Below are 24,958 nucleotides of genomic sequence, written 5' to 3'. Positions count from 1 at the left end.
TTCTTTTCCCATTCAAGTTCATGTTCCCCAGGTTAAGAAACCCAGACGTCGAGTAAACATCTAGTTAATCGGATGTTACCCAGATTGCACAGTTGATTTCTTTGGCTATCTGTTTTAACCATATGTCCATCAGATCTCCATTTCATTTTGTTCAGTGTCATCAAAGGCTTAGTTTCTCAAATCTAATTAATATAGATGAAATAGGAAACAATTAGATATTTTGAAAGCGTAAGACAACTTTTTAAATGATCTTTCTTCGGAGTTTGAAATGCCAAGTTTCACTGCCTGAAGTTTTAAGTCACCCAAGCTAAGGAGCAGGGATCAACATCAGCAGTGCCTCTGGTGCTGAAAAAGGCGGGGGGGGGGGGGGGGGGGGCGGCAGTAAAACTGCTCTGAATCAAAACTGCTTTGAAGAAGTTATCTCAGCACTCAGCAAAAGACTGCCTAAAAAATACAAGTACGCACACACATGCATGTAGCATCATCAGAGTCCTCAGGCTTTTTCTTTATCAAAGTTGTTGAATGAAAAGCAGTAACTAACATTTCTTCCAAACATATCCATTCAGTATAGATGCGTTTTATTTCTCTCCAGTATGCTTTTCAAGAAACACTCTTATCCTGGTCTTAGATTTTCATTCAATAAACAGGTTAAGCTTAGTGGAATGAGTTGATCCCTAGTCGGCTGCATACACAATGCCTACATTCATTCAAGAAACACTTCTCTTGTGCCTACAATGTGCCAGGCACAGCACAACATTATAAAACCTTTACCAAGCTTCCTGCAAAGAAGTTTGTCACTAAAGAATGTACCACATCTCACTGAAGTCCCTCAGAGAAGCTGTTTTTTTTTTTTTACTATACTTTATTCTGTCTAGCTTGAGCAAGTTGTCACATATAAGAATCTATACTGCTTTCTAAAGATGAAGTAGATATAAGAGCAACATCCAAAATGTTTCTCCAGAGAAAGAATCTTATATTTATTTGAATTTATGTACAAAGAAAACAGTTACATTTTATTGTGCCAAAGTATTAATTTAAAATTAAAATGTGCTAAAAATGATCTCTCCTTGCCCCATCACCTTCCTCTCGTTTGTTTATTTTTGCTTTGTAAACATTATCATGTTCTCCTTTGTTCAGGTAATTTTTACTTTCTTCTTCTGGGTCTAAATGATATGCTACTTTCGATATGGCACTTTTCTCCAGGACAGTTTTTCAAAATATCTTCCAGGGAGCAAGCGTCCCAGAATTAAAGTTGTTTATTTAGCATGCAGATTCCTGGGCTCCACTGAAGGCCTGTGGAACCAGCAACTTCGGATGAGCTCAGGAATCTGCATTTTGACAGGCTCCTTAAATGAGCCTCATGCACACTACAGTGGGAGAATCACTGCTTTCGAGTCTGAAGTATTTCCACTTTGAACAGAAAACTGCTAATAACAACTTATATTAAAGCCACCATACCATGTAGTTCTCTGTTTCTAGAACTGAGATGATGGTCTTCATTTTTTCAGGTTTAAACAGTTTTTAAACATACTAAATAGGAATTATTAACTAATTATTCTCTTTGCTCAGAGTAGCTGGAGTTTTAAATCTCATCTTAAAAAAGGTTACAGTCAATTGCATATGAAAATCAATTAGTAAAAATATGTCTCAATTCATCAGATGAATGCAGGTATCCTTGTGTACTTCCTTCTTGGTATTCAGTTGAACCATGGGGTCCTGTGAGAGAGAACATGGTCTGGAGGCAGGAGCACTGAGTTTGACTTGAAATCCAACTCCAATATTTACTAACCAAATGATTCTCTGAGTTCCAGTTTCCTTCACTGCCCAAGGTTGTTATGAAGAGCAAATGAACTATGGTCAATTAAGCCTTTGTAAATTATAAAGGGTTATACAGAAGTAGGAAATTTATAACACGTTTCCTGGATGCTTTTCTTTATTACATGATGGTTTACTGATTTCCATTTTCTGAATATAAGCTCCAGGAGGGCAGGAATGTCATGTCTTGTTCACTTTGTACCCCAGAACCTTGTATCGTGGCTCATAGCAGACACTCATGACTGTGGAACTCTGACTTTATGGATTACTACCACTACATCCAGAAAAAAACATATTTTAAGAAAATCTCTCAGATGAATTACGTGATGTTTTAATTATAGTTGATTCATCCTCAAAGGTACTTCATGTTCAGAAGACAAATATAGAAGGTTTTTTTTTTAAGGCTTATATAAGTATCTTTAATGTGCTACTTGCTTCTAGAATGCTTTAAAAGGTAAGGAGAACAATATCTTAATTAAGAAACTTCCATTATCTTTCAAAGTCCCAATGTACATGTTTTCAGGCCTGTGTTCAAGCATTATAGCTACTATTTCTTCTCAGTGAAACATATAAAAGTGATAGCATTTATATTACACTTTAGAATTTATAAAGCATATTTTTGTATTCTTCTTTTAACGCTGACAACTACTTTGTGAAGTAGGTTCTTTCTTTTATCTAAAAAATAAAACCAAAGTCAAAGTCATCACTGTCATTTTTATTCCACTTTTATATCCAATAGCTGGAAATTATTTCACAAGTTCCCATGTCTGGCAGGAATCAGATGATCTTTCTAGATTGCAATTTCAAAGAATTTTGTACCGTTTATGAAGATTAACAGATTACAGGCATACTCACAACTTCATAAATACTTTATGTATCATACATTAAAAAAGATGAGACTTTAGAGTTTCCAGGATCAGAATGAAGTATTTCCTTCCAGAAAATATAAAAGCATATTACCTCATCCAGGACCAGAGCAATGATGACACACGTTGATATGTGAAGATAATGCTGTGAGGTGTGACGAAGGATGTGAACTGTTCCAGCCACATTCTGTCCCCTGGTTCCATTTGAAATGCCTGCAGCTATGAATAGGCTGATTGGAGTCAGAGATACAAACTGACCAGAGACCTAGCCTACAACTCTGGCTGTAACAAAGGCCCATCCTCTTAACCAACCGATCTGATTTCTCTTCTAAAACAGCAATTTACAAAAATGTTTACCAAAAATCTAAAACTACTGCTTACTTTCAAAGTGACTAAGTTATTTCAAGACAGTAGTTGAGTGCCTAATAAAATCTTACTCCTTATATAATTATAATACCATTATCTTTGGTTAAAATTAATTTAGAGAAGTTAACTTGTGGCAATTAACTTCAAAAAAAGGTTACTAACAGCCTATTAGTTACCATGGAGCCATTACATTACAAACAATACACAAAGGAGATTTGAGGCACTTGCCTGGATCCCAGCATCTGTTTGAAAAGTACACTTTTCAAATCAAGACTCAGAGTGTTTGGATACTTCTGAGACACACAACATGGCTCTAACCCCACATGTCAATTTGTTAGTATACTCCAGCATGCTATTTGTCTTGGCAACTTGTGATTTCAAAAACTAACAGAAGATGACTTGTAAGGAAACATCTCTTTTTATATATAGTTTCAGACATCTGGTCTAAAAAAGCAGAGATTTCTGGTTTCTGGGGAAATGAAATATCCTAAGGGAATAACTTAATTCTTATCTGAGGTCATACCGGTAACCAAGAGAAAGGGTCTTCTTATTCCAGTGACCCACATCTTAGAATATATAGATTTTAGACCCTTTCGATTTTTCAAATTTAGCATCTTCCATTTCAGACTCTTTAGAGGTTCCCATGAATAGGAACAGCTAATGAATCTTACACTCCTGAAAGCAAAGAGGGAGGTAGGGAAGAGAGGATAGAGATCTATCTTACTCCCTCCTTTTGTACTCTTCTGTTTCCTTCTCAAGGGCAGGAGCAGGGACAAAGTTTGAATGGGAAGAAAGTGGCCTGAACTGAAAAAGGCAGTCTGGGTTTAGAAGACTGGGCTGATTCTTCGTCCTTTTCCTTGAGCCTTAGCAAGCTCTGCTTGCTGATTCAGGGAGAAAAATGCAGAGCAGTTCTTCAGTGCCCACTTCCTCTTCACTGTTCTTTATTGCCATCCATGCCTGCAAGTTGGCCCAGGAATCTATGTCCTTCAACCTAGGAAGACCTGTTCCTTTACACTAAACTCCTAATCTTCCCAATTCCAGAGGCTTATTAATATGGGGCAGGGGTGTTTCTTTTATCTGATTACAGCAATGACTATTAAGCATGAGTGAGGTTTAATCCTTGGTGAGTTTTCCTCTTAAGTAGGTGATGCCTGATGCAATAGAATGAGCATTGGATCTGGGGTTCTAGGATCTAGGTTCTAGGTGTAGCTCTGCCACTTATTAGATGTGTTTTATCCATTTTAAAATAGAAAATAATGCCTCTTCACAATACTGGTGTAAGAGTTCAATAAAATAGTACACATGAAAGCTCTACTGCATGCACAGCCTGGCACCCAACAATAAACGTTAGGTGAATGTCAACCTCTAATTGGTAGGAAGTATAGGAAAGCGTATGTGAGTGGGAAGCAGAGGGAAGCTGGCTTCTAATGTAAATTTTCTACCTTTCTGCTTCCTTCACATTCATTTCCCTCCTGCCCAAACGCTAAGGAAGTAATATATATGAAACTATGGCAATGCAGGTAAACACTACCCGAGAGCCAGCCTTCCCTTCCCTCTTCTCTGTAAGCATCTCGGTGCATTATGGAGTTCAGCAAAAGAACTGTGACCTGGGAAAAGGGTGTGATTTACACGGTGAACCACAAATATTTGAAACCTGAAATCATAAATCCATATATTTGGGAAATAAAACTAGTGGAGCTCTTCTTAATCTAAGTGGTAGGCACACTTGGTGACAACACGAAGGTACATGCCACGCAGGAATACTAAAAGTTCCCTGGTGCTGCTAAAGTACCAGGCACTGCTACAGCATGACAGACACAAAAGCACATTAAGCTAGTGGCACAAATTATCTCCCCAGTGATCCCATATATGTATACATCAATACATTTATATGAGTGCTTAAAGACAGCCCTTGTTAATGGCTGCATGAAGGAAAGACAATTAGCAAACAGATCAATATTAAAATGCTGGCTGATTCTCAAGCCCTTGAGTAAAATGCAATCCTTGAGGATACTGTCACATACTGTCATTTACATGTCATTAAGCCACTAGTCAGCCTGATTAAGATAGAGATTTGCACTTATAAAAAAGTTTGATCTTTTGAGGAGATATTTGTCCAGCAACTCATCATCTCTCTTCTGGGGGGTACCCAGTTCAGTGGACATATGACCCAGACCTGGTCAGCTAGAGTACCCCATCTCCCAGGGCCCACATGGTTGTTCAGGGACTCACATATGACCCAGGCTAAACCAGAGTCCTCCCCATGTTGCTTCTGCCATACCTGTGAGCAAAGACACTTCTCCTGCCCTTTGAGGTTGCTGGCAGCCATCTTGCCAACCATGTGGAATGATGCCATGCCCTGATGGCACTTGTTTGACCCACTGGATACAGCTGTGCCTGATCAGATCTTCTCTTAAACTTTTTGGTTTGTGAGCTTATCTTCCCGTTTTTGGCTGAAGCTATTTTGAATTGGGTAACTTTCACTTGCATTCAAAGACCCAAGCATAACAATATTGTAGCCACCGCTAATGAATCTGATTTAGCTAATGTTCAACACTATGCTTATTTTTAAATGTGTATAGCAGTTCCAAAAGAGTGTTTTATTGATAAGAATAAGAAAACATATCTAATTCACTGAGTCATTGATCCACTGAATCAATGAATATCCTCCAGAGACTTCATGGGAAATAGATCATGATGCCTCTGTTACCACAAGCAAAACCTTCCCTGTGCCTTAAAAACAAATAAAAGTCATATGCACAAAATTCACAGATAATTTTACTAGAATTTAGTGGAGAGGAGATGATATAGTCAAATTTTCACAAAGAAATCTTCAGATTGAACTCTAGCCAAATAAAAGAAAATTCAAGTTCTTGTTTCAGTCTCAACTGGCCTGGGTACTGAAGTGATGTCCTCTTCTCCTGATGTGCACGTGTCAAGCTGCCAGTTACACGGCCACCCTTTCAGGACCCTAACTCTCTGCATCATGTCTCAGTGATACCAGACACGAATTCTCAAAAACTTCTTCCATTTCTATGGTTTTCCTCATCCAGCTGAGAATGCTGCTGGCGGCTGCAGAACTGTTCACCAACCATATGCTCTGGTCCATACAGCTTTCTTCTTAAACTCTGGGAGAACTCGCAAGGACAGCAGAGTGGCTAAGGGGACAAAAAGTAAAGTACATGGTTGCATCTGGTGGTGCTGCATTTGAAAAGGTCGTTAGATCAAAAGGTGTCAGAACAGAATCGGCTTTTTCTCACTTGGCTAATCTTCAAGACTAAGAAGTCCCTTTAAGACTTACACCGAATTTTAATGGTAGAAACCATTAATAAAGGCTGGGGAAAAACATTTCTTTTTTTTTTAAAAAGTTACCCTGCAACCAGTTAACAGGAAATTCTGCAAAATTAAAACAAAAACTGACTTCTGGAATGCTGGTGATTTTTTTTTAATCTGGGTGCTAATTACATAGGTGTGTTTCCTTTGTAAAAATCTACTTATTATTTGGCACTTTTCTACGTGAATATGATTTTTCCATTAAATGGTTAATTAAAAGCAAAAAAAAAAAAACCCAAAAACCTGATCCTGTAATGAAGTCAGGTTCATGGGCACAATGGAGTAAGCATGGTAGTACTAAACTATATTTGAACATTACCCATGAGTCTGTGCTTTTTCTCATTTGTCATGGGTCCCTCGAGGATTGATTTAAAGTAGGAAAGTTCTGTGTAATCCCACTATGTAATTTGTTATATATCTTGTTTTAGGATACTAATATAAATATATTGAGATATTATTTAAAATATAATAGTGTAAGGGAATGTAGGTGAGCCAGAGCTACACAATTATTGTGCGTGATTCTAATAGGCCCTTGACTATATAATGAAGTGAACATGTACTTCCTTGACCCAAATAACTATGTATATGGGAGAATGTATGTAGGTTATATGCAAATATTACGCCATTTTATATAAGGGACTTGAGCATCTGTGGGTTTTGGTATGCAAGGGGGATCCTAAAACCCATCCCCTGAGGATACGGAGGGACAACTGTGTATGTCTGGAGTAACCGATGGTATTATGGATCCATGGCCATTAAAATGAGTCGAAACTCCCTGAGGCAAATAAATGGAGGAAATCCTAGCAGCAAGTCTCCAGGGATGGATCAAGTGAAAATAGGTCAAGCCACAGCCATGATTCTCAGTGAAGTTCGGTGGTTGATCAGAATCACCTTCCTACACATGCCTTCCACCTCCTTTGGGGGTAGGGCGAAGGATCAGAACCAGCACATTAGGGAAATCTTGCTTGTTTGACAACGAATCAATTATACCATACTTAAGTAAAGTATGGTCATACTATGATTCAGGCTGGCCAGACGGATTACCCAAGTGCAGGCCAACAGGGAACTTCTCAAGGTGAGCTTTCCAGTGCAGTATCCTACAGCACGTCAGGGGCATCAACAGCAGCCTCTGGTAGGACCCAGACCCCCAAGTCCCAAAACACATACGACAGTCTCGGGCCATAGAATCAACACTGAAATGACTTCTCCGATTTGAGTAATAAAATAATGTACATAATTGTCACAGAAAGATTTTCTATGTTTGTGGATCCTACAGTCATAGTTTAACAAATCAACAGAGAAGTATAAAAACACAAAAACCATCTAAGTGCCAGAAAGCATGGGAAATGTCCAATTCCCTTGGCAAAATACTATGCAGCTTTTAAAAATACTATTTATGAAGCCAGTGTAAGAACAAGTTAAATGCTTTTAAAATAAAAAAGTCGGTACTCAAAGTGTCTATGTGTATTTTTTCAATTGTATATGATTATGAATATGTTAAACAACACTCACAGACAGGGGGGCAAATACTTCTTAGAAAAAGTATCAAAATTGTCACTGGGCAATGGGACTCTGAATTTCTCTTTGATTCTTCTCTTTACTTTTCTGAATTTTCTAAATTTTAATTAAAATCATATTTTATCATATAATAAAACATTTTAAAACTGTTTAAAAGTTAAATTTAAAGGCACTGAAACTCTTTTTAAATCCACTTTCTAATTCAAAGTGCCATGTTGGTGAGAGCTCCAGATTACTTCTCTAAACCGAACCTAGATGAGGCCTTTCAGAAACCAACACCACTAGAAAGCTGTTCTGTAGCACCGACAATATTGGATGGTTTTCACCTACACTGGGCATAAAGCACAGAAGTAATACCTTTTAAAAGATCCCTGGATTTTGCTGAGAGGACATTTTTCGGGCTTTCCATGATGGTGAATATCCAGTCAATGAACTAGGGTGAAAAATGAAGAACAGTGTCAGTGAAGACAACCCGAATCTCAGTGAGAGATCAGTCACACCCTTGGGCCTGCAGACACGCCTATCAGAGCAGCAGCCCCCAGGCAATACATGTCTGGGTCGGGGAGTGGAGGTGAGTCAGGGCCCAGGCACAAGGGATGGTACAGTTGGACACAGTTCCCTTTTAGTCAAATGACCCAGCAAAGGCAAACCTCCTTCCCCTGCTGAATACCCTGAGAACTGCTATTGGATTTGAGAGTGAGGCAGACATGGGCTCAGAGGGCCTCTTGTGTGCCATGTGCACTCTCTCTCATTATTCTGTGAGGTCCAAAGAGCTTGTGATCCTTGCCTGAGTCCATTTCCAATGAATAGCAGAGTCAAGATCTGAATCCAAGCACACCTGGCTTCAAAGTCCCACAGATTTCTTCACATGATGCTGCCCCCAACCTGGTTTCCTGTGCATCTAGGCCTAGGCTCCAAGGCTGGGCAATAAATAGGGAAACATATCAGATGTAAGCCCCTGTTTCTAAAATAAAATGTGTTTCTGTAAATGAGAACAGTTTGTGCCCGAATGGATATGAAACAGGAAGCTGAAATGCAAGAGAAAAGGCATAAAATAATTTACTAGGTAGAGCCAAGCGTGTTAACTGCAAATAAATCCTGCAAATGAGGTAGAAACTCATGGTACTCATAAGTTTGACTGATCTCCCACGGTGCAGTCAAAATTGTTTCTGAATTAGATACAGGGTAATTTCATTGATGACTGAATGTTGCCAATCTTGGCTCATTAAAAAACACATACATTAGTCATACAGACTAGGCATTTTTATCTTTGGACATAGAAGCTGAGTTGAAGAAACAGTAAAACAGAAAAAGAAAATATTCCCAATTCCCTGCTTTAATTAAAAGAATTTTTTTCTTTGTTTATTTTCTTTTTCTCAATTTTGTTTTATAATATCCTACTGTTAAGTAAATAAATCAAGGACTGCAAAAACATAATAGATGCAGGATGTCTACAACGCAGCCCAAAGTGAACACAGTGTCCCAGGCCAGGAATAACATGAAGGGATACCACATTTAAATTTATTTTGATTTAAAATGAAACAGAAAACACAAAATTTGGGGCAATAATACTAATGCTTATCAGGTTTAAGAAAACAAACGCATTTTAATTGAGAAGCTCAGTGGAGTTATATGTGGCTAAGGTCCACAGTTCAAATATTTTTAAAGATAATGTTCAGATTTTAAGAATAAGCCACAAAAGGTTAGTTTTAAGATTTCGACCTCATAAAAATCCAGTTTTGATTAAATGGGATTCAAAAAAGAATCTTCCAATCAACTACATTAAAGACAGGTCAGAGCCATGTATAAGAAGTACAGGAAGCAGAGTGTTTTCATACACTCTGCATGACAGCCAGTAGCCTGGGGAATCTCAATCTTAAAACCCAAAAGGTGTTTCCTACAGTTTGCATTTTCCAGAGGGCGAGGGGGACGGCATGAGGCCTTTACCCATCTCCCCTCGGAATCTAGCACAGAGCAGCTGGAACATGGCTGTAGGACCGAGTGAGCTGTGGGGAACCTTAAATATGCTAGAAGAAGACGGATGCTCCAGACTCACATTTCCCTCGGAGGATCTCCCTGACCCACCCCAGGCATGGTTAATCACCCCCTTCCCCTGCTCACCACCTTATCCTCTGATCATACCATTTTGCAGTCTTGAACTTGCCTTCCTCTGTCCTCACTCTGAGATTCTGAGCTCTCAAAACTCACTCATCCTTTCATCCTCAGAATTAAGAACACATGTGCCTTCAATAAATGAAGGCAAGTATAAGCTTTTCTTTCCACTTCAGCCCTAACTGTAAGCAGATTGTTGCTGCTGTCATTGTTGTTGTTTTAATTACTCTGAGCAGTTACCCTGGGCCTGGGCTAGCTTCAATCTCTGAGCCTTTGTATCTGGCCGAGATGTGGGGCTGAGCATAAAAGCCTGTGGTGTGATTCGAGTTTCACTTAACTCCAACCTCAATTCTACAGCAGCAACTGCTGAAGAGAAAACAGCTGCCTGCTCTGGTAAGTACGTGGCTGCCAACCTCACCTTCTGGGTCTGTTCCTTCCACGGCTCTTTCTGCAGCAGAAGAGGCATGCTACTGGGAAGGAGAGTGAGAGCCTCCTGCAGAGTGACCCTGTGCATTGGACTGCTGCCAAGGAACCTTGCTGCTGGCCCAGCCGGGCCATTTTCCCGATGCCATGGCAACCAACTGGCACTGAGGCCAAGGAGGAGAGGGGCAGCGTGGTCCGCCCACGCAACCACTGCGGTTGCAAATATCAGCAACAAGAAGTCCAAAGCCTACAGTGGAAATAGAAACCAAGTTAGGTCACATGTTTAACCATTCAGTGTAAGACATGCTTACATACACAACCCCCATCATGATGCAATGTCATCTTCCCCTTCGGCCACCCCTCCTTCTGCCCCACTGCCACTCCAGAAGAGGAACTGGCCTCAACAGCGAACTCTATTTCTATCCTTAATAAAGAGCCATTTTAGGGCTTTGGAAGGTTTTAGGGATCCTCTTTTGCGAAGACTGGCGACCCAACAGTTTCATTATTATTGTTCTAACATTTCAGGAGAAACATAATTTATTTAATTCCTGTTCATACCGAGGTTCAAACACTCCTCAGTTTTGGTATTTTCAAAGAGATTAAAATTAATTAAAAGCGATACAAGGACATTTAGATTTATCGTTAAGTAGCCAAAACTGATTTTTAAAAATATGTAGTGTGATTCTATTTTTGAACAATAACAAATGACCCTCCACATGCATTTTTAGAAATCTGTCTGGAATCCATCCATTTAGATTTTTAGACTAATTTAGACACTAGCAGAAGTGGTGGGAACAAGGGCCACCTCCGACTTGTTGGATTAGTGTGATTTAAATTACACTTTGTTCTGCTTATCTGTGTTTTCTAAGTTTTAAAAGATTTTTGTAAGAAAACAAAGGTTAATAAAAACTTAGAAAAAGAGGACAGATTATGCTGGTTCAAAAAAAAATTTTTAAAAGTACTCCTCAATCTCTTAAAATTCGTAATCTCACGAATTAAAATTTCAAAAAGACACACAACTCCTTAGAAAAGCAGGGCAGAATTTCAAATCCCAGGTTATGCAAATTTTACACAGTAAACAGGATACTCATGAAACATGCCTATAGAAAAAATCCCACTACTAAAAAATTCACAACGGATAGCAAAATCAAGAAAATTAGCAGAGTAGGGAAGTGCTGTCTTCATTTTACTTATTAATCTTTTTTTTTAACTCACCCAATACCAGTGTTTGCTAAACTTTTTTGGGTCATAGGTCATTTTGCAGGTGCGATGAAAACTACCCTCCAGTATGTGCACACACACACGTAAGTATTGGTGCAAACACAGATTACTTGCATACACTTCAGGAACCTCTTCAAACCAGGTGTTTGAAGCCATACTCTGGGCCAGTGTGGAGGCCCGAGCCCTGTACCCCACATTCTCTGTGGGATCAAGCCCAAGTACACAGGATCCTGGAATTCCTCTCCAGCTCTTGTCTTTTGTGTGCTGCCTGTCAGGAACGTATTCTGTTGAAAATATTTTTCAAAGGGCAGCCAAGGTGTCTCCAAGAGCCTGAAGAACATAGGTTTCCTTGTGACATCAGAGAGTTGTCACCACTGCTTCCCAAAAATAAAAGGAAGGAGGGAAAGACAGCTGCAAGCAGCAACATATTCCTCTTTGGGGAGAGCAGATACAAATTCTATATTTTAAGGAAGCCACAAATTATGCCTCTAGATGGTACCTCATCAAGAGCCGTGTTCTGAACAGAGGTTGACTGGTAAGCAACATTTCTGATGTAACCCATCAGTTCCAAGAGCCACTCCATTCTCTTCAACACGCCTGAGCAAAAAGGACATTTTATTACCAGACCATAGTTTTACTTTGAAATGTAAAACAGATTAGTAATAGCCATCACAACTAAAGCAGAATACCTGGCGAGGATTCCATGCCACTGTTCCACGGCCTCTCGCAATACCTGAGACTTGTGATAGCCCTGAGAGAGCTCTTTGACACTATTCACGTCAGATGACCATATTTTGGTCTTTTTATTTTCAAAAGCTAATTCATTCTTCAAACCTACCCATCTGATAGTGATAAAGTGCATTTATTGGAGTTTCTCTCTCAACATTAAACACACTAGGAGAAGCGTGGCATGCCAACTGGCTAGTAATGTTAAATCTTGGATAATTAGTTGTATTTATAGACATCCTTTGCTTCAATATTCCCAATTTATGCCAAAATCACAGAGAAAATCTATCCCAAAGACACAAAAAGAAAAAAACCCCAGCTATTATAGAGTAACTGGAGAACAGACATCAGCATAAATATTGATTTTTCCGTTTCAATTTTTTTTAAATGAGGATTCCTGGTGCAGTAAAGACTACTTGGGAAGGCTTTCAAAATTTAGTGAATAAGAGGAAAATGGGGAACTAACTTTGAAAGCTAGCTAGTTAGAACCAAGGCAATATCAAATTTATCTCAGTTTACTTCATGCATCTTCATACTTAACTGGGAACACTTACTAGATTTCTTCCTGATAAATGCACTTCTGATTTAGAATTAAAAATTCTAATTTCTTATCACAAGTTCATTTTCCATTGGGCAGACACTACTGCAGATACAAGACAACTATCTCAATTGCTGAAGAGGAGCATGAATCAAAATTTCCTTTAGTCTTTTTTTTTTTTTGTAAAGGTATGCTTTTTGGTGAGGAAGATTGGCCCTGAGCTAACACCTGTTGCCAATCTGCCTTTTTTTTTCTCCCCAAAGCCCCAGTACATAGTTGTATATCCTAGTTGTAAGCCCTTCTAGTTCTTCTACGTAGGATGCCGCCACAGCATGGCTCGATGAGCAGTGTGTAGATCTGCACCCACGATCCGAACCGGCAAACCCCGGGCCACTGAAGCACGGCAAGCGAACTTAACCACTGCACCACTGGGCCGGCCTCCCTATACAGTCTTGAAAAGAGTATTACAGTTATGTTTGTCACCTTTCTCTCAAAACCTTAAAGGTACAAGAGATGGGAAAATGGGGCACAGAAACATGAGTAGCCTGCCTCAGATCACAAGGGCTTCTCAGCCACATCTGATCCACTTAAGCCAGGTGCCATTCAGAACCTGAATGGAGACTCGAGATATTATGAGCATCTGACCAAAGGTAAGGGAGGGGAAAGGGGGGAGCTCCCTTTTCAGATGATTAGTAAAGTGTAAATGTTTAAAATGGTCTAAAAGTTAGGCCATATGATTCATCAGCAGAGCTTCAGGCCTGGAGCTTCTTCTGGCTCGAGGATGCAGTTAGGGCGTCCAGGTTTCACTCTTCTCACCCCTGAGAAGTTCTTCTATAGAATAACTATTTAATTTTGTTGTTGCTTTTTTGTTTGTTTGTTTGTTTGTTTGTTAAATGACCAACCAAAAGCCATTTTCATGAAAACATCAGGCAGAATCGATGGACCTCCTGTCTTTTTGGGAAACTGAAGCAGGCAGAATCAACCTGATAAATGTGTTTATATCCTTGAGGGCATGGAGGTCCAAATACAATATAAAAATCATCAACAGAACTCATTCCCATCTCCCAAGAGTGGCTGTTGTGAGCTGTAACTGCCCATTTCCAGCCAAGGTGCTCCTCATTTGATGTAACAAGGCCTCATCTGTGTCAAGAAGCAGTAAACTAGTTGTTAAGTTGAGGCAACAGTTGCAGTTTAAAAGGGAGGGCAGGCGGATCTTTCTGTTCCCGTGTTCGCCCCAGGCGGGTCTTACCTGTGTTGGCATGGCTCACAATCCTTGCCTGGTATAGGCTGTGCAGCATCATCCAGGCCAGTGTGTCTTGTTCATGGTGCTGAACAGCAACACTGAGCATGTCTGTCAAGCCCATCAAGGGCAATCGTCCTTGAGAGACCAAGTACAGTCGGACAAAGGTGGCCTTTTCTATGCTGCTCTGCAAAACAGCAAATTGTTCAGTTACTATTAAATTAACTGAAGTCATTACAGAACCTCAGGGCAAGGGCAAAACAGAAAGGGTGAGTCTGAAGTTGATTACTATTCCAAATGCTGAAACTGTTCATGCCTGGCAGCATGTGACCTATCTGCCTGAGTGATGTATTAAAATGTAGACACACACACAGAATTGTAATGTCACCTCCCGTTCTCTCATAATAACCATAAATGATTTCAGGGGGTAATTGGTGATGATATTTAGTGAGAATACACAAATAATAATAACAATGATAACTAACAAATACAGTACTTATTAAGCGCCAGGCACCATTCTAAGCACTTAACATGTATTAAGTTGGCAGTTCACAAAGTATGGTACACAGACCTCTGGGGGACCCCAAGACCCTTTTAGAGAGTCTGTGAGGTCAAACTATTTTCATAATAGCACCAAACTATAGCAATATTCATGTATTTTTCACTACCATTTGTAATTTTTTTAAAAGCTAGTTTCATTTAAAATGTCCTTGTGAACAATAAAAATTACTAGCTTTGTTAAACTTTTGCCCTTGAGTACATATCTTTTTAATATTCTGTATGACAAAATGGGAAGTATGCATAAAGGACTTCAGCTGCACAACCAAGTATGCCGGTTGTCTCAAGAAAAAACACTTGTGAGATTGAGTTGTGAGTTGAAATAGCCACTCTTTTCATGGAACACCATTTACTTGAAAGAATGGCTGCTGGACAAACTATAGTTACTCCAACTGAACACTTGACAGATTATGTTCTTAAAATTGAAGGAAGTGAGACTGTCACTTCAAGGAAAACACTTGACAGTATGTGTTGCCAATGATAAAATCTGAGCTTTTAAGCGAAAATTAGGTTTCTGGAGAATGTGTATCTGCTACTTGGACTTGGGCAGCTTCCCAATACATAAAAGACTTTCCTGATGAGGGTCTTGATGATATTTAAAAATAAAGACGTTTTGATATTATATAAGGAAATGGATCCACATTTGGAAGATTTTTTTAAACTCAGTGACTCAATATTTTCCAAATGACCAATGTATGATGTTACAAAATTATGCATTGGTAAAAGACCCAGAGAGCAAGGTGGACCAATGGATCCTAATGTAACACAGTCTGTGGAGTATCTGGTATGGTCTCAGATTCCACAGTGCAACTAACCTGCAATAAACTACCACTTGTTGAGTTTTGGTGCAGTATCAAAGAAGGAATCCACAATTATCTGAGAAGACAATTAACTCACCCTTCCCCTTCCCACCTGCACATCTGTCATGAGGCTGGAGTTTCTTCACACGCTTCTCTAGACAATGTCACAACGACTAAAGCAACAGCTGTGAGAGTCCAGCTGTCTTCTACTAAGCCAGACATTAAAGAGATTTGCAAAAATGCCAAACAATGCCATCTTTCTCATGAATTTTTTTGTTTTTTGGAAAATACTTCTTCTTATTTATGTTAAGATGCAATGGGCTTATTATTATTACTTTTAAGTAAATATTTTTTAAATTTCCTACTTTTAATTTCTAATATGGTTAATATTGACAGATACGACCCATATAAATAAAAGTTCTTTGTAGTCCTTAATAATTTCTAAGACACTGAAGCGGTCCTAAGACCAAAAAGTTTGAGGACCACTGTATTAACCATTTAATTCTCACACCAATCTTATGCAGCAAATTACTATTAACATTCCTCCTTTTCAGATGAGGAGACTGAAGCAGAGAGGTTAAGTAACTTTCTTAATGTCACATAGCTATAGGTGGCAGAATAAGAATTGGAACCCAGGGCCAGCCCAGTGGCGCAGCGGTTAAGCGTGCACATTCTGCTTCTTGGCAGCCTGGGGTTCGCCAGTTTGGATCCCAGGTGCGGACATGGCACCACTTGGCACGCCATGCTGTGGTAGGCGTCCCACATATAAAGTAGAGGAAGATGGGCATGGATGTTAGCTCAGGGCCAGGCTTTCTCAGCAAAAAGAGGAGGACTGGTAGTACTTAGCTCAGGGCTAATCTTCCTCAAAAAAAAAAAGAAAAAGAATTGGAACCCAAGGAGTCTAAGCTCTTCACCACTACTTTATTCTTACCTCTCTATTCTTCCCAGAAATGAACAGAAAACACTGACATCAGAACACTATTTAGAATGTTCTAGAGACAATGTTCTGATTAGCACTTTAGGAACCCAAGTGAATAACAGCAACCATTAGTGCTACTACTACAAAGTAAACTAGATGCATTACTTACAACTATATTGCATGAGTATAATAATAGGATATAATAAATTATATGAATGCAATAATTACAGTAATAAATAATTACTGAGTACTTGCCTTGGGTCAGGTACTTTTCCAAGAACTTAACGTGGATTAAATCATTTAACTCTCAAAACAGCCCTAGGAGTTAGGCGTTATTATCTTCCTTTTATAGATAAAGAAACTGAGGCAGAGAGAGGTTATAAAACTTAACCAAGGTAACATTGCTAGTAAATTAGGGAGCTGATTTCAAACCCTGGCAGTGAGGCCCCAGAGTCCATTCTCTTAAGCATTTCCTTATACTGCTGGTCCCTGCTTAAACAAACTAACCTCCAATATGTTGATATTCCCGATATACTAACAGCGGTTTTCAAAGCTTAGGATGCACACAATCACCTGCAGAGATTGTTAAAACACAGACTCCAGGGCCCCACCTCCAGAGTTTCTGATTGAGGATGCCTGGAGTGGGACTCCAGAATTTACATTTCTAACCAGTTCCCAGGCTGATGCTGCTGGCTTAGGGACCACATTTTGAGAGTCATTGCTATATAATGCAGAAATTCAAGGATTCAACTGAATAGGCAAACCTGCCATAAACTGAAATAAATAATAAGATGTCCACCAGCTATGTGATGGCTCACAGTTCTCCAGACCGTTGGTATTCATTACCTGGTATGCAGGGCTGCCCTGTGAATAAGCGGGTCCACTGGGATATACTTATATAAAAAATTATTCATTGTTTACCTGCAATTCAAATTTACAAGATATCTTGTATTCTATTTGCTAAATCTGGCAACTCTCCTGGTATGCTACTTTTTACTCATTCATCCTGTGGGTGTGGGTGTGAAGGGTACTTGTTAATTATCTTGTGTAAGAGTTGATAGAACTTGTTTTTCAATCAGCCACCCTTCTTCATTTCAAAAGGAGAAGTATCAGGTGAAGAAAACTAAATGTGAAAACAGAACTATTTATTTATGCCTTCCATGTACCAGAAAGTTTTTTGGTCAGAATATTCCCATTCTTGTGGATTTTGCATTGAAGACATTATCCTGTACTCATTTTTGCCCATAGGTGACACTAAAATGTTCATGACAAAGTGAGATTAATTAGGTTAAAAAGTTATTCACCCATCTATCCATCCATACTACTACGTATCCAACCATACTACTAGGCTGGACACGAGACCCCATAGTGAAACAGAGATAATTTCCTGAAATTAGCCAGTAACAAATACGGAGCAAAACTAGCTTCAGCCGAAAGGACGCTCTAATCACGTCTTCAACTGTAATTCCTACCGCAATAGTAAAAAAAATATAGATATGTTATTACCTCAGTAATCTGGGCACCCCGAGTGACTTCATCATCTGTCATTTCCGAGAGGCATTTTGCTACACAGATATACAGCTCTAGATCATTTCTCTGGTAAAGAAAAATCCCAAGCATGTCAAAACACAATGTAACATAACAGGTATAGTCTCAATGTTCTGACAAATTATTAGATTTGCTTATCTCCAGGAACAGTGGCTGACAGGGTTTTAATTTTAACCAAACCAAAACGTGTGGCCAAACTTTATCGTTTAAAAGACAACTTACTTGTAATTGTGTGTATTTGTTTGGCTGTACTTTTTTCTCCTTATCAGAATCTATCATTCCAAACAGATGTTTAACTTCTTCGTAAAACTATAATTCAGAAGTCTGTTGGGGTAGGGGAAAGGCTACTGTTAAGTCCCTTGATATCAACAGGATATTGGACAATATGCCCAAGGATTCTCTAGGCATAAAGTGTAAGAGTTTTGAGCTTGCTCATCTTCTACAGGCATCTGGTAAAAGACCTAAGAGCACATTTCCTGGTACAGCACTGGTTAACCCGCTCTAAGCTTACTCAAAACTTTGGTTCTAAATATTCAACCTCAATTTAGATCTTGGAAGCAAACACATTCTTAGTGAAGAATGTGGTTATTTCTTGCTATCCTTCCCACCACATTCTTATAACACACACCTTCCTGCTTTGCCAAAAAGGCTTTAAAAAATCCCAAACATAAATTGTCAGGAATGTAAATATTTTTGTTCCTCACCCGAATCTTATTTGGCAGAAGGTCAAAAATTTTCCCAGTAGCTTCACAGAGCAGACTCCAGAGGTGGTAGGAGGGGCTGGGCAGCTTCATGGCCTGGCCCAGACCCTGTAAGGCACTCACGCATAACTCGAGATTAGAAAGTGGAGAAGCTGCTTTAAAAACTGCCACCACTAAGTTTTCAACAAAACCCACGATCTGTTCATCAGAGACGAGTTTTATCCACAGAGGCAGAGATACCAGGAGGTATTTCTTGCTAGTTGGCTGGAAGCAAAACAGAAGAGGTCAGATGTAAACAGGCAAAGCCGGGCTTGCAATGCTCCAATCCTCTAGGTCATCAGCATGTTTGAGGGTAGACTGAGAGATAAAGGTTCAGGTTACTTCCTTGCCCCTCATTTTCCCCCAGCTCCACGGTCCAATGGGTCACTGATGCACGTAATTTTGGCTGCTGTAGTGACTTCTGGTCCAGAGTGACTCATGTGTATACATGGTATCTGCCAACCCATCTGTGAACTACTCAGCTTAAACCCTGGGTCTTTTCAGTGAAGGGAATAAAATGCTACTTCTAAAAGTACATGGCAGTTTGCCATTCAGTCTGAAAAGGTCACATTCTCTGGCAAGAAAAACTCCGGAAGATGAAAGGCTCCTCTGCTGGAGATCAATGAAACAGAATATCTGATTTTATTAATTTCTTCTTCTGAGGAGGCATAAGGAAATAATAAGGGGAGCTGGCATGTTGGGACCATTTCTGACCAAAGAAGAACCAGCTGAGCATGCGGAACTGACCACGGCACCTTAGAGTTCACGAGAGCTAAGCGGCGGCATAGTTAGTAACAGCTGTTATGTGCCGCAGACTTTAAGAGAGCAGGCCTCAAAAATTCTTAGAAACATAGATATGACACCAAAGCAGCAGCAAACCTAAAAGAGCTGGCATAAAAAACAAAATCTGACAAAATCAGCACATTTCAAAAAAGATCATGTAGTTGCATGAGTTCCCTGAAGAGCTCACTTTAGAGAATATGCCATTTCAGATCATGTTTTAAATGAGAAGGTATATAATTAAGGAAATGAATTCACAAACTTAGTTAATTAACAAAGATAATAGGAAAGGTCCATAAGCAAGGGCAAATACGAAAGAGCAGCGCAGATCTAAAAGAGAAGTAGAAGGATAACTAAAACCTGGAAAAATTCCTGAAATCAACCAAACAGGCTGTGGGTTACACTTGACTCAAAGGGAAGGAGGCGTTACTAGACCGCGTGTTTAAGACGCGGGCTTCCGAGTCAGCCAGCCTCTCTCCCATCTGTTAGCTGTGTGAACTTGGCTTAACCTCCATTTGCCTCAGTTTATCAAGCTGTAAAATGGAAATAAAATCTATTCCTCAGAAGTAAAATAAGCCAGACACAAAAGACTTCATATTGTATGATTCCATTCTAAAGAATTTCTAAAGTTTACATGACATTTAAATTTATATCAAAGTTTGAAGAAGGCAAAATTATAGAGACAAAAAGCAGATCATGGCAGCCTGGGTCTGAGACTGGGAGTGGGGATGGACTGCAAGCAGGCACAATGGAACTTTGTGGGGTGAAGGAAGTATTCTTGGAGGAGGGGTGAAAACGTATAAAAACACTAAAACTCAAATTACATTTAAAATGGTCATATTTTATAGAAGATCAATTATAACTCAATAAAGCTGCATAAAATAAAGCAGCTTGTCAGGGTTGAAGAGAGATGCAGGCTGGCATCTGGAAGGCCTCCCTGAGCGCTCACAAGCAGCAGGGCCATAGCAAGTGCCCATTGAGCGGCAGCAAGATGGGAGCTGCCTGAGCACACAGGTGATGGTAACAGCTGACAGGAGGGCTGCAGACCTCAACAACATCCATCTTCAGTTAGAGAGAATTAGGAGACGTGGGAAAGCTTAAAAGAAAAAAGCACAGAGTAGGGACTGAAGCCAAAAGATTGAGGAATTAATAAGAAGGCTTTGCAGTCTTCTCAAAGAATTAAGGCCTCCTAGAACAGACGAATAACAAACAGGAGATCATTTAACTTGTAATCAATTGGTAAATCTTTAAGGAATCATGAAATGTGCTTCTTTAGTCCTTTGTCCTAGCTTGAAATGTTCTCAAAATCTACTAATTTCACATCTTCACTGATTTCACATTTTAAATAATCTCGCTTCATTCTTCTGTGGTAGCCCCCTCTCTCTGTCACAAATGCCAGGCTGCACCACCTCTTCCTCTCACTTTGCTCAAGCTGAACACCCTAGCAGAGATGTTCTATTCTCCACCTGCATCCTCCCACCCACATCCCCTAGGGCCTCTAACTTGATGCCTCACTAAATCCTCCCAAGCCTTCAAGGCTCGCCTTAATTGCTGCCTTTTCTGTGAAAGGGAGGGATCATATATCCAGTACAAGTAGATTTGCTTTTCTCTTAATACTTACTGAAACGATTATGTATATCATATAAACAAATAAAGCTAGGTTTAAATGACTCTGCAACTTTCTAGCAGTATGATCTTGAGCAAGGAACCTTAATAGCTCTGATCATCACTTTCCTTTTTTGTAATAAATGGTAGCTGAAAGCATGAATGCTGATGGCTATGGCAGAGTCCTAAGTCACATAATTTTCCAATCTGCCAGCCAGCTACTGTCAAGGCCTCAATTTTTGTAAAACCCCATTTGTCCACTCTTGACTTCAAGAACACATAACCAAATGAATGTTAATCTCTCCAAGAACCATATCCTCTTGTAGCCCAATACCTTTAATCACTACGTACACTCAGACCGTGGATCAGAGGCGGCATCACCCACAATCCCAACAGTGCAGCTGCATTCTGGGATGACTGTGCCTGGGTCACCATAATTTCAAGGCACAGCTGCTGTATCTCTTCACCTGAGGGAGAAGAAAGGAAAAGAATACCTAATGTAGCCGCTTCTCTGACCCATTTTCAGCCTTCAGTGTCTCAAACTAAAGCATCTGCTTGTATGACTTCTACAGGTAATAGAACCCCAGTAAAAAAAAAAAAAAAAAAAAGGTATTTCAAGAGACCTTTTAGTTATGAGGCAAAAGAATGTATCCACAGGCATCAGAGTCACAAGTCTTGGAACTAGCAAGGGCCTTCAACTAGCTAGGGAAATTTCTCTGATGATATCCAGAGAAATGTAAACACTCAAATACTATAAAAAATTTGAGAAAATTTTAGCTGAAAATTTCCTTGTCTCTGTTTTTCCCTTCTCTCAACCTTGCATTCAGCACACAGGGAAATCTATTTAGGTCTGCGGCCACACTCTCAAGTGACCCAGTCTTCTTAACAGTCTGATCCCCATCAGCAGATGTATTTTCCAGGCCTTTTCTTCTTTTTTCTAAGCAATTTTACTAAAACATAAACAATTTCAATACAGCACACAAAGGCAGAGAAGAGGCAGGGGAACATATTTTTTAAATGAAATTTCTGCAAACACAGTATGAAGACATCATATCTTACGTAGGGATTAGGTTCAAATGAAGGTATTAAACTGAAAACTTCCCCACAGTCAAAATCACCTTTGATTGCCCCTTAAATTGCACATAAATGATAGTATACAAATCTTTCTGTATATCATATGTAAGTAAACACCCTACCGTAAATAATAGAGGACTCATGACAAACACATCTGCCTACACACCATTTTACAGTACTGGTAAAATTGTTCTCCTTCCCTCTCTTTTTGGAGGTGGGGGCAAGTACATGAAATTGAATTTGCATATGCAAACTCCATGAAAGAGGTTGCTGTGGATGAACTGGAGGTGTGCATTCCCTTTCCTCTCACCACAAAGCATCTGTAGCAAATAGAACAACGGCCCCCTAAGATGTCTGCATGCTAACTCCTGGAACTTGTGAATATGTTACCTTGCACGGCAGAGGAACTTTCCAGATATGCTTAAGGTTAAGGACCTTGAGATGGGGAGGTTATCCTGGATTATTCAAAGGGACCCATTAATCACATGAATCCTTACACATGGAAAACATTTCCCAGCTGCAGAGAACCAGAAAGATGACAGCATGAGAAGGTCTGAGCCCTCCACTGCTGGCTTTGAAGACAGAGAAAGGGGACCACAAGCCAAGGAATATGGGAAGCCTCTAGAAGCTGGAAAAGGAGAGGAAATGGATTCTCCCTGTCTTAGTCTGTTTGGACTGGTATAACACCACAGACTGGGTGGTTTATAAACAACAGAAATTTATTTCTCACAGTTCTGGTGGCTGGAAGTCCAAGATCAGGGTACTAGCATGGTTGGGTTCCGGTGAGAACGCTTTTCCAGGCTGCAGACTGCTGACTTCTTGCTGTGCTCAGATTGTAGAAGGGGCTAGGGAATTCTTTGGATCTCTATTATAAGGACACTAATCCCATTCATGAGGGCTCTGTCCACACGCCCTAATCACCTCCCAAAGGCCCCAGCTCCTAATACCATCACACGGGGAGTTAGGATTTCAATATACGAATTTGGAAGGGACACATTCAGACCGTAGCACTCCGCTAGGGCTCCACAAAGGAATGCTACTCTATCCATACCTTGACCTTGGCCCAGTGAGAGCCATGTTGGACTTCTAACCTACAGAACTATAAGATAACAAATTTGTGTTGTTCCAACCCACTAAGTCTGTGGTAATTTGTTACAGTAGCAATAGAAAACTAATACACCATCCCATAGGGTTATTATTTGAAACCTAGGGAAATGCAGTTTGATAACCATCAAAGCAGGTTTTCTGGGACCTGAACCACATACCTAGCACTATGTATATCTCAGTCAAGTATTGTTTTCATAAACGAATCTGGTCTGTCTTCAGCCCTCTTTCTTCTCACCCTCAGTTATTCATAAATTGACTCAGTGAGAGTAACCCAGCTGTTCCATCCAAGAAGATCAACCTCAAGATCCCAAAGGTCTATCCAGTCACTACCAATTTGACACAGAATCTGTTTTTCTCCTCACGTCACACCCTAAAAGTAGAGTCTGAAGACCTAAAAACGCCTGATATTTACCAAAGTTGAGCCTCATCAGTGGAGAGAGGAGTGCGGCCCAGTTCACAGGAGGATACTGGTAGTTCTCTCCAACAGCAGCTATGGGCTTCATCACTACTTTGAGAAGGGAAGGAGATACAGACTCAGGACCTGCACAGAAAGGGAAAAAATAATCAAACAGCTCGATAGCATCATGAAAGTAGAACAGGCCAACTTTCCCTCCCAGCTCTTCTGGTTTCAAAGGATTTGGTGTCACATTTTCAGTTGTGGTCAATCCTTCAATTCTGTGCTCTTAATCTCAAGCTTATTTGCTACAAAACCTTGCTCCCTCTGTTCTTTTCTCTCTTATTTCTCTCTTGTCTGGATAGGAATATTCCACATTGCCACTTAGCTGACTTCCATATTTTCTCATTTCTTATCAGCCAGCTTCCTGAGAAGAGTAACTTACTCTGCATTATTCTCTCATCCCTTGTTCACTTCTCAATCCACTTCCAGAAGAGGAGACAATTACTGTCTATCCAGCAGCATTCCCTTCTAAGAACTATGGGTTACCTCCAGTCCCTGCGGCTCTAAATGATCAGGTTCTATATCCTCTAATTCACCACTTCTACTCCTCAGCTTGTGCCATGGGTAACTGTTCCAGAGGTGAGCCCCTAAGATAACAGCTATTCCTTAGTTAACCAGCTATCTAAGACATAGTACCATGACTTTAGGATTACATCCTTTTTTTCCAGGTGGGGGGGGGCGGGGCGTAACTTGAAATTGAAAAAATAAGACAGTGGAGCAGCTGTGAGTGGAGCTATAAGGTATAGTCAGGGCTGGAGTAGCCACCAAGGGTCATGTAAAAGCGAACTTATGACGAGGTCAGAATTGATGTATAAAAAAAGTAGAAGACCAAGAAGAAGAAGCAAAAGTGGCAGGATCAACATAAGCAGCAGAGGGAAATCAGCAGAAAAAGCAGCAGAATCAGCAGACACTGAAAAAGGAGAAAGCAGAGGTGGAGGCAGAGCCAGCAAAAGGAAAAAACGGTCACAGAAAGGAGAATCACAGGGAAAAGGAGAAGTACAGGCAGAAAAAGCAGTAGAATCAGCACACACTGAAAAGGGGGAAGCAGAGGTGGGGACAGAGTCAGCAAAAGTACAAAACAGCTGCAGAGAGAAGAAGCACTGGGAAAAGGAGAAGCAGAGGCAGAAAAGGCAGCAGAATCAGCAGACACTGAAAAAAGAGGAAGCTGAGGTGATGACAGAGTCAGTAAAAGGAAAATAGCCACGGAAAGGA

General features: G+C 40.0%; 1 protein-coding gene across 9 annotated transcripts in view; it reads right to left on the bottom strand.

Annotated features, from left to right (window-relative positions):
• Positions 1 to 2,509: 2,509 nt before the first annotated feature.
• FOCAD (focadhesin) overlaps positions 2,510 to 24,958 on the bottom strand; it is a 269,315-nt gene continuing 246,866 nt past the window's right edge. For 7 of the 9 annotated variants that reach the window (XM_014845338.3, XM_070495362.1, XM_070495360.1 and 4 more), the window contains 9 exons: positions 23,702 to 23,830; positions 21,460 to 21,575; positions 18,688 to 18,948; positions 17,942 to 18,031; positions 14,168 to 14,345; positions 12,154 to 12,251; positions 10,429 to 10,680; positions 8,256 to 8,331; positions 2,510 to 6,205 (listed from right to left, as the gene is read on the bottom strand). In XM_014845338.3, coding sequence (XP_014700824.3) covers positions 6,132 to 6,205; positions 8,256 to 8,331; positions 10,429 to 10,680; positions 12,154 to 12,251; positions 14,168 to 14,345; positions 17,942 to 18,031; positions 18,688 to 18,948; positions 21,460 to 21,575; positions 23,702 to 23,830 — 1,274 coding nt within the window. In that variant the 3' untranslated portion in view covers positions 2,510 to 6,131. Of the gene's footprint in view, positions 6,206 to 8,255; positions 8,332 to 10,428; positions 10,681 to 12,153; positions 12,252 to 14,167; positions 14,346 to 17,941; positions 18,032 to 18,687; positions 18,949 to 21,442; positions 21,576 to 23,701; positions 23,831 to 24,958 lie in introns of all 9 variants that reach the window. The other 2 variants (XR_011497230.1, XR_011497231.1) reach the window with 2 other exon arrangements.

The sequence above is a fragment of the Equus asinus genome, chromosome 23, assembly GCF_041296235.1.
Source record: "Equus asinus isolate D_3611 breed Donkey chromosome 23, EquAss-T2T_v2, whole genome shotgun sequence".
Classification (NCBI taxonomy): domain Eukaryota; kingdom Metazoa; phylum Chordata; class Mammalia; order Perissodactyla; family Equidae; genus Equus; species Equus asinus.
This window is presented reverse-complemented; position numbering and strand designations above follow the sequence as displayed.